The 15230-nt window shown below is 44.5% G+C and overlaps 1 protein-coding gene across 6 annotated transcripts in view; it reads left to right on the top strand.

The window, feature by feature from the left end:
* Positions 1-15230, top strand: part of LOC118318186 (carboxyl-terminal PDZ ligand of neuronal nitric oxide synthase protein-like) — a 136924-nt gene that overhangs the window by 98876 nt on the left and 22818 nt on the right. For all 6 annotated transcript variants that reach the window (XM_035647599.2, XM_035647598.2, XM_035647602.2 and 3 more), the window contains 3 exons: positions 1878-2039; positions 11214-11379; positions 12642-12818. In XM_035647599.2, the coding sequence (XP_035503492.2) occupies positions 1878-2039; positions 11214-11379; positions 12642-12818 (505 nt within the window). The remainder of the gene's footprint in view (positions 1-1877; positions 2040-11213; positions 11380-12641; positions 12819-15230) is intronic.

Genomic DNA, 15230 nt, shown 5'->3' with positions numbered 1-15230 from the left:
CTTGTTTGCCGACACGTTCTACTGCGTCACAACTCCGGTCACTCTGAAGAACTCAGCGTCCCGAGTTAGTGATGTGACGTCATAGTTCGGGTTCAGTCGGAGACCCGATTGCTCCGATTTGGCAGCCGTGCAACCGGTTTTCAAAAAATGATCCATATCATCCAGCAACCAGTTGAGCAGGAAGTTGCCAGTCGGCCAACATTGTTGCCGCTGTAATAAAAATCCACTGAGCTGTGTGAACTCATATTAAACGTTAAAGTAACAAAACTACATGTTATTCCAACATGCAGCTAAAAACATTATATTTTAATTGTTTGGTTTAACATTCAGTGTCTCATACTCATAACGCTCTTGCTCACTCGGGCCCGCTAAACTTTTATTCATTCAGCATTTTTGATGAATTGATGAATTAATTCATGGGTACTTGTCTCGTGTTTTGTCGTTTCATGTTAATTTATTGCATAAAGTTTAAAAAGAAAGAGTAAGTGCATCAATGTGACAGAGTATCAGAGATTTCAAGAATAAAGTCGTAATGAAACGAGAATAATGTCGAAATTTGTCAAGCAAATACTCATATTTTGAAAAACATTATATTATTATTTATTATTATAATTATTTATTCTCGTAAGGACTTTTTCACACTATATTTCAACTTCATTGTCATTATATTACAACTTATTTTGACATTACTTCTTTATTCTTGTAAGGTCTTGTAATATTGTGACTTTATTCTCATAATATTATGCCTTTTTTTCGCTATATAACGACTATTATTACCTTTTCTTGTGAAATAATGACTTTTTCCCATAAAATTACTTCTTAATTCTCGTAAGGACTTTTTTTGGTTGAGACTTTTTGCTCTCTATAAATGTGGATGAACAAAAAGGATGTTTTACCGTCATCTTTTAGTTGTATATGGTTTTCAGATATTACAAGTTTGGATCTCATTAATAATCCTCCAATACCATTTGGTGCTGATGCTATGTTTGAGCCGTGGAGGGATCGATGCATCATATTCGCGAAACAAAACGAAAAATATTTTTGGACTTGTACAATAATGCAGAGGAAACAACGTGTCATCGGTTCCTGGAGCGTGGAGACGATTATGATGTCTGATGGCATTTGGAGGAAGCAGAACCGAGATGCAAGCTCATTATCGTCGGAGAGCAGCATCTCGGCTCCGCTCGTTCCACACCGGTGCAACTAATCAGCAAATCTACATTCCAAATTCAGATTTATTTTGGTTTTGATGATGACTTGTTGTTGTCCCGGGCATTTCTGTTGACGCAATCCCTCGTCCTGATTATATTTTGTTATTCATCAGTGATTCCATTTCTCTTCTTTTTTTTTCCTGTGTATTTTCATCCTTCAACTTTTTGGCATCGTAGACTGTAAATAAAGATGGACGACACAGCTCCACTTCCTCGCACATGCTTGACCTACGTGAATCAGACTCAGCTGTCAAATCATGACCCCTTTTTTTTATCACATCAAATAACAACTTAAAACCACACTTCTTGGAAAAATAAACCCTCATACATCAGTGTGATTAAAAACTAGCTTAAATCTTTAGACATAATTTATTTAATTCGTACTTTGACTCATCTCATCTAACATGGAGGAGGCGGCCAGTCCTGCAGCCAACCACTAGAGGGCGACTGAAATGATTGGGCCTCATTTTTGAGGAGCTGTCATGTCGTCCATTTTTATATACAGTCTTTATTTATGGTTAAAACCTTTGAAGCCACATGAAGAATTTCAAAATTAGACCTAATTTCTCTTTCCTGTTTGAACCTTCATCAGGTGTAAGTCTTCATCGTTTCAGGCCTCTAAACATTGACTTCATCTCCCTCTCTCTGTCTGTTCCTGGTTGCCAGGTTTCAGAAGAGGCCTCTCTGCTGATATCCAGCCCCAGGATGCTGCTCCCCGCATCGGGCACCCTGCCACCGGCCGGCCCCCTGTCTGTCCACCACCAGATCCAGCTGCTCCAGCAGCAGCTCCAGCAGCAGCAGCAGCAGACACATGTGGCTGTAGCGCAGGTGAGTCTCACACACACACACACACACACACACTCCAGACAGTTAAACACTGAAGTACCGTGGTTTCCTGATTTTAACCGGCCGCTCACACTGACACCCCCCCCCCCCCCCGTCTCGACCTGTGTGACCACAGAGATCACTGCCATTAATTATACCTTCAAGAAGCCAGAGGTCACTGTCCGCTGGTGAAGATACTTTATTTTCTTTTTCCTTTTTGTGCTTTAATGAGTCAGAACTGCTTTGGCACTTGAACAGAGTATTTTTACGTAATGTGTGATATTCCAGGCGATGTTTCCCAGTGGTGCTTCTCTCTGACCTTGGATCTTTTGCCATTAGCGAGGTTTCCTCTGTGGTGCCGACTGATCTGAGCTGCTGCAACACTATACGCTCCCACACAGCATCTTAATTAGTTTCCACTGACTCTTCACCCAGTTTTCTTCTAAGGCTTTGTTTGTCTTGTGAGTCTTACTTTGTGTGGTTGCTTCTTTCTTTTCTTTTTATTCCCTGTTCTTTAAATACTATACACATATTCTCCATCTATGTACTCTTGGACTCATGGGTTAGTATCTTCTATATTAACTGGGTGTCAAGTTGAGGTCGATGGATCGCTCATGGCTGACGATGTCGCCACGATCTTGAGCCCAACATCCCAACCCGGTCCCAAAAGAAAAGTCATGGTTCAAAACTATCAAGTCTGTTGCCACCTGCGTCGCTTCTGGGTGAGGAACGGACGTATCATTTTGAGGTTGTGGAGGATGAATCTGCAGGAGCGGGTCGTCTATGTCACACCCATGTCCTCTTGCAGTTTGAGTTGGAGTCACCACAGAGTTCTCAGTGGTGATGGAGAGACACCTTCCGTGGAAGGAAAAGCATCTCCTGTCTTGTTCAGATTGGGCTTCATGGTGGTCGACATCCACTGAGAAATCAGACTTGTGCTGGCACCTGGGTTTCAGATTGTGAAAAAGGACCCAATGAGTTGGGTGTCATCTGCATAGCGATGGTACGAAAGGCCGTGTGAGCTGATAACAGAGCCCAATGACCTGGTGTACAGAGAGAAGAGGATGGGACCCAGCACGGAGCCCTGAGGGACACCAGTAGTGAGGGTTGCAGGGTTCAGACACAGATCCTCTCCAAGTTAGTAGATAGGATGTGAACGGGGAAAGGGTTATGTCTGTGTAAAGTAGTGTTTTTTGTCCACTACTGCGCTGGATTCAGATTGTGGACTAACGCATGAGGGATTAATAGGAAACGACGCAGCATGTTATCCGATTAGTGTTTATAACTTTATCTAACTGTTAAAGTCACACTGTCTTCAGCTCTATCATTCACTCTCCTGCTTTACGTTGGAAGGATTTTAAAAAAGGGCTCTTAGTTCATTCGGCTGCTGTGTAAACTGATTCTCCAGCTGCTGCTCTGTTCTCGTATTGCTGACAAAGTGCCCTGAATTTTAAAAAGAGCAAAAAGTATAATCGTGGCGATTAATTTAAAAGCAAATATCAGTATTTGCAGCCACATTTTCCCTTTAATTCTTCATCTGTCTGTGTTTTGCTAATCTCTTCATCTACATTTACAAAGTGACGTCACTCTCACACCATCTAAACCACCACCTGGCCTCTTTTTCTCGTCCCGTCTTAATTCCCTAAAAAGGCGGAAGAATCGACTGTTGCTGTCGCCGTCACCCCGTGGTCCCACCAGGCGGCTGAGGAAATATGCTCGACGTTGAACCCGGGCAAAGGTCCCAGCTAATGGTGGTGAATTAGCGACGCTGGCCGACACTAATCGCCGCTCACTTAGGGACGAGTGGAAGTGGAGACGTTTAATGAAGTCGGCCGAGTGAGCGCGGCGACGCTGTGTTTTCAGATGAAAAGTCGCTCTGCAGACGCTCTGTCACAACTCATTTAAATGTTTCCTCTCTGCGTTTTTTTTCCTCATTTCTTTAATGATCTCTCTCTCCTTCATTCATTCCTTATTTCCCTTTCACCCGTCATACTTTTGTTCCTCTCCAATTATTCTCTCCTCCCTTCCCTTTCAGATTTTTTTGCTCAAAGCTCGGCCCGTCTCTCCGCCTCATTCCGTTTTCACACACTATCGCTCGCCTCGCTCCTTTCCCTCGGACATTTCTGCTTTTCCCTCTCACTTCGTCAAGCACGCCGCTCGCCTCGCCGCCCGTGCGTTACGCAGTACAAGCGCAAATGGTTACCCTATCGTTGCGCCAGCAAAAAAGAACGATCATTTCTCCCCTTTTTAATCTTCTAGTCCAAAAACGGAGATTAAAACGCAGACAAACTGGTGTTGGAGGCTGCTCAAACACTCCCACATCAAAGGGACCTGGCGTGGGCAGGCAGTGTGCAGTAATGATAATCCTGTGTGAAGAGTACATCCTCTGCAAACCAAAGCCTGTGAAGTCACAGCACACAACCACACGTCCTAATCCCCACACCACCGATACGGAGAATCTCCCTTTCACAGCCCTCGGTGACAGTTGAGGAGCCTAAACGTTCACTCGGACTCTTGGACGGGTTTGATTTGGTTGGTCACAGGTCGAAGGGCGACCCGGGGGCAAGACGTCGTTTAGCGTCCTGAACCTGCTTTTTTCTCAGGGAACACGGAACGGAACCAATACAGAACCAACAGCTACGCGTGAGGAAATATACGATTCGATTTTAGCGGTCAAAAGTCGAGGTCACTCTGACGTCATGAAACACGTTTTCGGGGACCTGACTCTAGAAATATATTTGCTAATTATGACTAACGTTCAGGCAAATGTTTCATTGGCTCAAATGATGTCGTGTTGACATTTTGTATCCAAAAGGTCAACCTCGCTGTGAAATCATAATGTTCTTCATAGAACACGTCTCCGATCATTATCTAACTCAGGAGCTCGTTGTGGCCATATTCACTAAATCTTGACAGGCCTCTAACATCCACACAGCAATAATTCTAGTTTATTAAAGTTCTCGTCTCTGGCTGTTGTGTGCTCTTTGCCCTTCGTTGTTTCTCGGACCACTTCCCAGTGATAACAGTTCATCAGTGTGTTGTCTTTTTATTGGATTTTCTGTCAAAGTTTGAGCTTCTGTAAGTGGCTCGTTTTTTTTTCTGCTAAGCCCTGTCGGCTTTCACCACTCATTCTTACTTCTTATGCTTTTTTCGCCCCAAACAAACTAAAAAATGCGAAACAAGACGAAATGACGGCAAATAAACGTACCTGATGTTTATCAGGGTCGGAATATAAACCTTCTAAGAAACTGTGAGAATCGTCCAACACTGTCACTTTTTTTAAATCGAAAACATTTTTTGTCAAATATTATTTTTTGTGCAGAGAAGCTTCAAGTCTTTTTGTGACCCATTTAAAATGTCATAACCAATGATAATGATAATGAACTCTGTACCATACAATATAACATTAAATAATAAATAATGACGTTAAAGGGAGGTTAATACATTATTGGTTTAAACTTTGTTCTTGCAGAACCCAGTAATGAAATAATTTCCCAATATAGGGCCAATTTTCTATTAGCATGCCACCAATAATGTGTTCATCTATTGGAAAAGCATTGTTTGTTTTTTAAGTTAATCATTATTCTCAAATAACTAAAGCTATAATTTTGTTTAGCAATATCAAATATGAAGAGGCAAATTCATCTGTCTTTTTATCCTCTACATTATTTATTGGTTAATACGCTTTAAGATGTGACATTATCAGCTTTTATTACAATTTTGATGGGAGTTAAGTGGAGATTTTTTTTACTACATTATCAGGAAACCTCATTACATAATCGGACCCTAAAGTTGCACTAACAAAGACCACCACTCATTTTAAGACTGATGGACGCAAGTAGCTTTAAACAGTGTCGGTTCTGGACAGGAAAATGAAAACTGCATCGTCCTGAAACTATCGGTCGTTGGTTGGTGGTTTTTTTTCTTTTACACATTTCTTCATGGAATCAAAAAAAAAGTTAGATTGAGATGGTCTTTGCTCTTTTTTCAACTAAAACCAGGTCGAGAAATGTTCATATTGTTGTGATGAAGGAGTTGGACAGATGAAACGTGTCCTTCCGTTCCGTTCTGGTGAACAGCTCTGAACAAAGAAAAGCAATGAAAAGGCAGAGAGACGCCGCCGCCGCTTAATCAGAGCTTTAACGAGTCCTTCAATTTCTCTGGACTCTGATAAGACGGGAAGAAAAAAACGTGGGGTTTACCACCAGGGGACCAGCACAGGCCAACACGAGTGAGTGGAGCACCTTTTTAATTGGCTCTTTGTCCGACTTAGAGGTTTTAATTCTCCCCCCTCTTTACAGAGGCATACGGACATTATGGCTCTTAGTTGAGTCCGGTGGATTTTGGTAAACGTGAACCTTTACGTACGACTTCTCTTTTTTATTCTGTAGCAATTTTAGTTTTCACCGCGATTAAGCCGATTTTTTCTGCCCCATCCTGTGTTTTGCACAACACCTGATTAGATTAGATTGTCATTATGTAAACAAGGCCTCCGTGTGTGTGTGTGTGTGTGTGTGTGTGTGTGTGTGTGTGTGTGTGTGTGTGTGTGTGTGTGTGTGTGTGTGTGTGTGTGTGTGTGTGTGTGTGTGTGTGTGTGTGTGTGTGTGTGTGTGTGTGTGTGTGTGAGATACAGAGGGGCGATATCAGGGTTTGTCGTGTTACCAGTCTATTGCATCCCCGTGTACACAGACACACACACATACACACACACACACACACACACACACACACACACACACACATCTGTAGAAAATGAATATGGAATAAAAACCGGAGCCATAACGGCATCAGCCTATCACATTTCCACACACAAATGAACAATCAGCGTGGAAATGGAAGGAATAATAAGACGCAGTAATGTGTCTGGCAGTTTGACCCTAATCCCTCATTAAAAATCAGGATGCTGAAATGCGTCATTACCATGGCAACAATATGCAATTTTCCAGTTCATGGCTCAGACTCTTTGTTATAAATCATTGTACATATTTTCTTCACAAACTAAAAGATCATTCAGCAGTAAATAAATGATCATGATTAATTTTTGAATCCGTATGAGCTTCAGGTCGTGTCCATCGTCCTATAGGAAGCAGAGATACCTACCATTTCTTAAATATGCATGATGTCATAACTTCAAATATGATATGACATCATATGGTGGGGAATTATCTTTTGATCAATATAAGCTTTTAGATTGTCTCTATTATTTGCGTCAATTTACTTGGAATTGACCACATTTTTATTGACTTATAATAATATATATATATAATATTCCCACCAAACAATAAAGTACATTTTTGTTCTAAAAAAATTTTTTTCTTTGTTCAAAGAGTCTTTTGTTGTACTTGTTGTACTCTCATTGGTCATGTGTCCCAAAGTAAATATTTAATGGAGGGAAATAAGTATTCACCTGATAAATAAAAAATAATAATAATAATATTATGGTAAGATTAAAATAATTCTTAGTAACTGATTTTTATCAACAGTTTTTCATGCCCGGTATGTTTTTGCATTGACCTGACAAATAGACACAATGAAAACCAATTCACTTGAGTTTAAGAAAAATGTAATCCTTACAAATAACATCATAACTTAACATATTTAATATTGAATGAAGTAAGATTCCAGTGCAGGTGGGACAACTCCAACACAAGTGAACAGATGGTGGAGAGTCCCAGCTGTAATCATTCAGCGCTTGTCATTTCTCATCTTATCGGTTTTTCCTTCCATTTTTTTCTTTTCCCTTTTCTTTTTATTTTATCTGCAGCACCAGACTCTGTTTCCTCTGATATCACTTCTGAGCATTTGCAGAATGAAAACCAAATTTCACCTCGTGTGGCCGCTTCGGAACGACACTGTGCTTCTTTTCTTTTTTGTTCGTCAGATAGCCACACGCCTGACTTCCAAGAGAAAGTTGTTATTATTATTTTTCGCTTATTCGTCTTTGTCCGCTGCTGCATGAAGTCATTCCGTTTCCTTTAACCAGCCGATGCAGCTCAAGCTCAGCGGGGAGGTTTTCGATACGGACGTCATGGGGACAGATGTGACCCTCTGGCCTCCAAGGCCTCGGTATAAACCACGGAGTGAGTGGGTGGAGTGAAACTCAAGCTCAAGATGCGGACCTGTCGGCTGTAGATTATTCCAGCAGAGTCGTCGTCAGGGCGGTTGTCATTACAAACGAGGTCTGCAGAGGCAGCTCAGCCCCCGACACAATTTGTACTCACCTCTGTCTGTCGCCAAGTGCTCGGACAATAGGGACTGGATGACACTTGTTTTTCTTTGTGGCGAGTGGAATACGAGAGAGGAGGAGGAGGAGGTGGTGGTGGAGACCTGGGGAGTGAATTCAACTCCCGTCTTGCGCCTCTCTGCTTCACTGGCTCCTTATTATGAGTCGTGATGGAAAAATGTCGTGAGCTGCTGGAAGAAGGTTCGGGACAAGCCAGACGTCTGGAGCACAAGCGCTTTGTTGATGCTGGATGCGTCGAGGAGAAGGAATACGAGTTAACACTGTGCGATGACGTCCAGGTTTTGCAGGCCGTCCACGGTGCTTTTAATCCAAATTGTCCTCACACGGCAAAACACCTCGGTCCCACTAAAGCTGAGCTCAGACTGCAGGAGGTTTTTTTTAAGATCGTGACCGATTTTGAAATCCAGTCACGTCAGGTGGATCCCCAAGGTGGATCCCCAAATTAAAGCTGGGATACTCTGTAGTTATAAGAAGAGTCGTAAATCTTAATGAGATTAATATCAAAGTCACATCAAATCACTTTTTGTCCAGTTTATTTATTGGTTTGAATTCATCATTATTGGCCCAAAAGGCTTGTTGCACCTGAGCAGATGTTACACAGTCTCCATTTTAAAAATGTTCAGACTGAATATGGTACTAAAGGACTTTCTCTACCTTTTTTCTGTAGTTTCTTGTTTGTTGTTCCAACACCACTCACAGTGTAGATTGTTTTTCCTTCGATACGTGTCACCGCTGACGTCAGGAGCCTCGACTGTTGACGAGTTGAAATGATAAACCAGGGAGTGGTTCTGAGTTTGAATGACTTGCACCTCGTCGTGAGGCTCGGTGAATCACTGCTGCTGTGAAAATACGCCACTGCTCCCTTCGGCCCCGTTCCCCTTCAGACTTTATGGCCTCCTGCTCAGACGCCCTCCGGTATTGATTAAGCTATTTGTATGGACAAAGCAGAATGCTAAGTGGTTTACTGACGTCGCTGTCAGCAGTAAGGAGCAGTTTACTATATAACATGACAGTGTTATTCCACCGTGTCTGAGGCACCGGCTGGACCCTGTTCACACTCCGGGGGTTGAGCTTCTTAAAAGTATTGCAAACCATCAGTCATCATTAGTCATCTACCTCCGCCAGGCCTGTGATCACTGAACTGGACTACATTTAAGCACATCTGGACTACATCTAATTATATTTCTCAGCACTTTAAACGCTTATACTTTGCATTGTGCCCTATGTACATAGGATTATTATGCTGCGTTCACACCACACAGGAAGCAAATATTTGCGTTGTGTTTCTCTGTACTCACCTACCAACCTACCTACCTAATCTACCTTCCTCCCTCCCTCCCTACCTACCTCCCTAGCTAATGTACCTACCTACCAACCTACCTATTTCCCTACCTACATAATGTACCTACCTCCTTACCTAATTTACCTACCTACCTACCTACCTAATGTACTAACCTTCCAACCTACCTACCTGATCTACCTTCCTCCCTCCCTACCTACATACCTACCTAATGTACCTACCTCCCTCCCTACCTACCTACCTAATGTACCTACCTCCCTACCTACCTAAGGTACCTACATACCTACCTAATGTACCTACCTCCCTACCTACATACCTACCTAATGTACCTACCTCCCTCCCTACCTACCTACCTAATGTACCTACCTCCCTACCTACCTAAGGTACCTACATACCTACCTAATGTACCTACCTCCCTACCTACATACCTACCTAATGTACCTACCTCCCTACCTACATACCTACCTAATGTACCTACCTCCCTACCTACCTACCTACCTAAGGTACCTACATACCTACCTAATGTACCTACCTACCTACCTGCCTGCCTATCTAATGTACCTACCTACCTACCTGCCTCCCTACCTACCTAATGTACCTACCTCCTTACCTAATGTACCTACCTACATTCCCAATGTACCTACCTAATGTACCTATCTGCATCCCTACCTACCTATCTAATGTACCTACCAACCTAAACCCGCGTTCTCGCCCTGCTGCCAGCCTCGGAAATGTCTCCCTTAGGGTCCTTTTTTTAAAGCCATTATGTGCTCAGGAAAGGAGAAGACTAAATAGGGTGGGAGGTGGGGCCACTAATATTTGATCTGGAGAGCACTTTGAAGTAAAAACGGCACGTCGTTGCTTCTACAAACGCTGTCCGTGTGTGTGTGTTTGAATATGTATGCAGGGAGAGAATGGCGTCTCTCTCTCTCTCTCTCCCTGTCCTCCCCCTTTTTATATAAAGGATTTAAAGTGTAATAGAAGTTTTATTCTTTCTTACTTTAATTGAAATGGAGTTTGTGCTTTAATCTCGCAAACCACAGTTCGCTGTGGCATTAAGTTTACACGAGGCTCAGAGCTGCCGCAATAAAACTGTAATTGGAGATTGTAAAGGCAACGTAATTACAAAGACATGGGATCGGGCGCTGGTGTTTTCTCAGCGGCTTGAATCTCTCTGAGTCACGTGTGAGAGAGATCACATATCAGGAAGATAAAATTTGACTAATTGATTTGTCTGTAAAAAAAAAAACCTCACACTTTCCCAGAAACCGAATGTTTTCAGCTCAAGTCAAAATGTTTGTCAGCTGGTCGGTGTCTAACGTTAAACCACATGCCCGCTTTTTTAATTTTCAAACTTGTATCTTGTTTCCATGGACGCGATTTTTTGTCACTGATAGATTTATTCGCCCCCAACTGGAAAAACACTCAGAGGGGATGCTGTTTTTTGTTTTCTTACCTTGACACTGCCTTGATTAATTATCACACAGTGAAAATACAGTGCGACTGATGAATCTCTGCCTCCCGCCGGGCTGAGATCCTGATGCCTCTTATCTCCTCATCAATTTACTGACTCGTTTGATGCATGCGATAACCTCCTCTTCCTCCTCCTCCTCCTCCTCCTCCTCCTGTGCAGGTCCACCTGCTGAAGGACCAGCTGAGCGCCGAGGCCACGGCTCGGCTGGAGGCCCAGGCTCGCGTCCATCAGCTGCTGCTGCAGAACAAAGACCTGCTGCAGCACATCTCGCTGCTGGTCAAACAGATCCAGGAGCTGGAGACCAAGATGTCAGGACCCAACTCAAGTGAGTGGGATCGTGCTGTCCGCCAGGCTCGCGCAATTTCAGAAATAAGTGCACATCGTCTTGTGAGGGAAGTGTCACATGATCATCAGTTCTAGACAACACACACATTAATCCCCCAAAGATGAAATGTTGTATATAGGAAATCTCAAAATATTTCTTAGTAACTAGCAACATCTACAGTGTGTAAAACTCCTTCAAGAAACGTGCTATTAAAACAAAAACAAAAAAAAGACATTTAAATATTCTCTTTTCCATTCGGATCCACATCTGTCAGTCAGAACCAAAACCCAGATTCTACGTCCGGGTTCCAAAAACCCGAATTTTTCCTGACGGCCGTGCGTGTGAATGATGTGTGAGAGAAAGAAGCAGTTGGTTGGTCCAGTACCACCCAGCTGTGTAGTTGAAAACATCCCAGATTGGCTACTAGGCGCCGATATTCACCATTTTTATGATTATCGGTCTCAGTGTCTTTTTTTTTTAAGCCGATTTGCCGAAAATAAAATTTCATGATAAAATGTGCCACTTTGTCTCTGATGCAGCCGCCGTCACGACTCTCTGGACTTTATCAACATCCCGTCCACGTTTGGTTTTTTGTTTGTTTCAGCTTCATATTAATGCTGCTGACAGCTCCCTGCACGTTGAAAGGTTCTGTGAGTTGAGGCATGTCAACGAAGTTTTATGTTAAATTGTGACACTTTTTTACTGCAGACAAATATTGTTTATCGGCCTCTTAGATTAGTCATTACCTGTATCGGTATCGGCCCCTTAAAAAGCCATATCGGTCGATCCCTATTAGGTACAGCACAGCATAGACTCACCAGGTTATATTATATTCCGCGTTTGACCAGTATTGGTGGACGTTGTCAACGATCTTTGAGAACACTGATAACTGCTGTAAATCCAAAACTGAGCTGCAGCCGTCTCTCGTGCTCATAGACGTGACGATGTGAGACTGAAACAGATGATGCATCTTTCAGTTTTCCCAGCTCCAGGTCTGGACGCTGTGTCTGTAAAGACGGATGTAGAACACTGAGACTGTCCTGATGGTGAAATGTTCTGAAACACGTCTCTTATTTCCTTCTCCTTTTCATGTCCAACACGTAAACGATTAATTCCCTAACAGAGTGATTAATTCTGTTTGGATTTTCAATTCACAGATTATTATTCTGCTGTGATTCAGCGGCAGCAGCAGCAGAGGGATTGAAACTTAAAGAACAGTGAAGATGATATAATAAATATTTGATGTCGTCTCCTCTCTCCAGTGGGCTCCCAGGACAGTTTGTTGGAGATCACCTTCCGCTCCACGGTACCTGCAGTGATCTGCGACCCCACGACCCCTAAACCCGAGGTGTCGGGCCTCAACCTGCCCCCGCTGAGCGCCACCGACGGGACCTGCAACGCCTTCTCGTCGTCCAACGGGACCCTCGGAAGCCCCCTAGGTAGGGACCAGTGTCTTCTCAAACTGGAGCGCTTCCGCTTCCTCCCGGGGCCCCCGGGGCCCCCGCCTCCTCGGCTTCCCTCGCCTCCCCCGCCGCCCGGGCCGAACGGGCCGGAGCTCAAAAGTCCCGAGGTCTCCGAGGGCGCGGCGGAGTTGTTGTCCGCTGACGCCAAATCTCTGGGCTGCCCGGACTTCGCCCGGTTCCGCGAGTCAGGCATCGCCTCGGAGTACGAGTCGACAGACGACAGCGACGACGAGGGGGAGGACGGCGAGGAGGGGGAGGAGGAGGAGGAGGACGAGGAGGGGATGGAGATCTTTGGCTGGGGGACGGACGAGGAGACGCTGAGGCTGCTCAACGTTCTCAACAGACAGTCCACTCCCGACTGTCTGGGAGACGAAATAGCGGTTTAACTCGTTGACCTGTAGCAGACCAACCTGCGTCGCACACGCACAATGAAATCTAACGGGCTGACGCCAACTCATCAATGTGGAGCCCAGATAAATATCAGACCACAACATCTTCCCCTATTTAAATTGCACTTTTGTTTTATCATTGAAACAACACATTTTTAGATTGATTAACGCGAAGGTGCCTTCACTTTGAACATGAAGCGAATTTTATTCAGCAACTGGCTTGCGGCGGCCCGGTCGCACGCACGCAGGTAGTGTCGACGCCGCAGTCCTGCCGTTCATCTCGTGACTGTCGGGGCGAAAGTTAAAACACTTCCCTCAGTGTTGCCCCTGTCTGCGAGTGTGACACTCCGCTGTACAGTGTTTGAGTTTTGCGTCTGAGCCTTAAAAGGCCTCAATGTGTTTCTCTCCAGGTGGAGAGAAATGATGCAATCGGAGGACACGACAGGAAGTCAGGACATCTCCGTCTTCCAGTCATTCAGATGGTTTATGAATTGATCTCAGTGCAGATTCAGCTAGAAACACTAAAGAGGAGGGGGTGTCCATTACAAATATTAGTACCGCTACTAGTCTTGGATCAGGGCTGCAGTCACACTTATATAGACAAAAATGCACACTTTCCTTGAAGCGATACAGGAAAAAAATAAAAGGGAACGAACTCTTAAAGCAGATGGAGTGTGAAAGTGTCAGACACACACACACACACGGTGAAGTAAGAAGACGCCGTTGGCTCGGCCGTGTCCGTAGCTGTTTCGCTCTTTGTCCGTCTTCCCGCCACTAAAACACACTCGAGCACTTTGAGTCGAGTTTCTGGAGAGTGGAGCGAAACTGCGATCCGCTCCGTGTCCAACCTGAATTCACCTTCGGCGCAGTTTCCTCTGTTCATCGTGACGTCGGTCGGTGCCCGAGCGACGACAGTGGGGATCTAATCCCTCATCTGTATGCATCGCCACGCACACACGCACACTCTGACCGCGTTATGAATCTGCAGCTTTACCCTTTCCTTTCTATTTCCTCTTTAGTCCTCTTTATCCACATACTGTATCAGACGCACACACACACACACACACACACACACACTTACAGTCTCCGCCGAATTTCAAAGTGGGACTCAGGAGCTCCACTAAAAGACAAATCAGGGAGTTTACCTCAGAAAGGTAAGTTCAAGATACTTTCCTCCCGTGCAACAGATTCGAGGCTCGCTTGGTCCCAATAGAAATGTACATGCAGGATATACAGTATCTCCCTTCGGTTGGCTCGGGGCCGCGCCCTCAGTTTGGCGGCAACCAGGCGCCGGGGCTTTTTTCTCGGCCCCCGACGGCGTGAAGAGCGACTCTGCCGACGAGGACGACAAGAGGGAAACACTTGAGCCGAGATAATCCGGAGGGAAAGTCCCTTGGTCTTGTTCCCCATGAATCAAAGACTTATTTTTTAGACGACGCTTGTGTCTGTGACTGAACGAGCTTTGGTTTTCTACCTTCGTCCGAACTGCCCCGTCCTTGACTCCGCCCGGACGACCCCCCCCCCCCTCGCTATGTGTCGGAGTCGGTAGTCGGAGCGTGTTTGCACTCTCTTTTCACTTGTCCACTAATTTCCCCTTTTTCGCTTTTTAATTTATGTAAAGCCGGGATTAGTTGGACCCTTTCTTTTTATTCATCCCGCAAAACAAAACCCCCCCCCCTCCCTTTCGTGCCAGAAGCAGTGGCTCGCGGATGACAGCCAAAAAGTGGTTCTTGTTTTGTCTCGACCCCTCGGCTCTGTGTTCGGCCTCCAGGCACCATGCGGCATTAAAAGTGTTCATTCTGTTTCACGAGGAAAAGCCTGTTCAGAGTTTTTCTTTCTGCGCGCGGAGCAGAGCCGCTGAAGAAGGAAATCAATCACCGTCTGTTTCAAAGAGCTTCATCCCGATTGCACCTCGCCAATCGAGTTTTGTGAAGAATGTTTGTGTCGAAACGATGGCGGAGATTTTATTTCTCTGAAAAGTTTGTTTGGGGGCGAAAAA

This window comes from Scophthalmus maximus, chromosome 13 (assembly GCF_022379125.1).
Source record: "Scophthalmus maximus strain ysfricsl-2021 chromosome 13, ASM2237912v1, whole genome shotgun sequence".
NCBI classification, from domain to species: Eukaryota; Metazoa; Chordata; class Actinopteri; order Pleuronectiformes; family Scophthalmidae; genus Scophthalmus; species Scophthalmus maximus.
The sequence above is the reverse complement of the archived record's forward strand: the minus strand, read 5'-3'. Positions and strand labels throughout refer to the sequence as shown.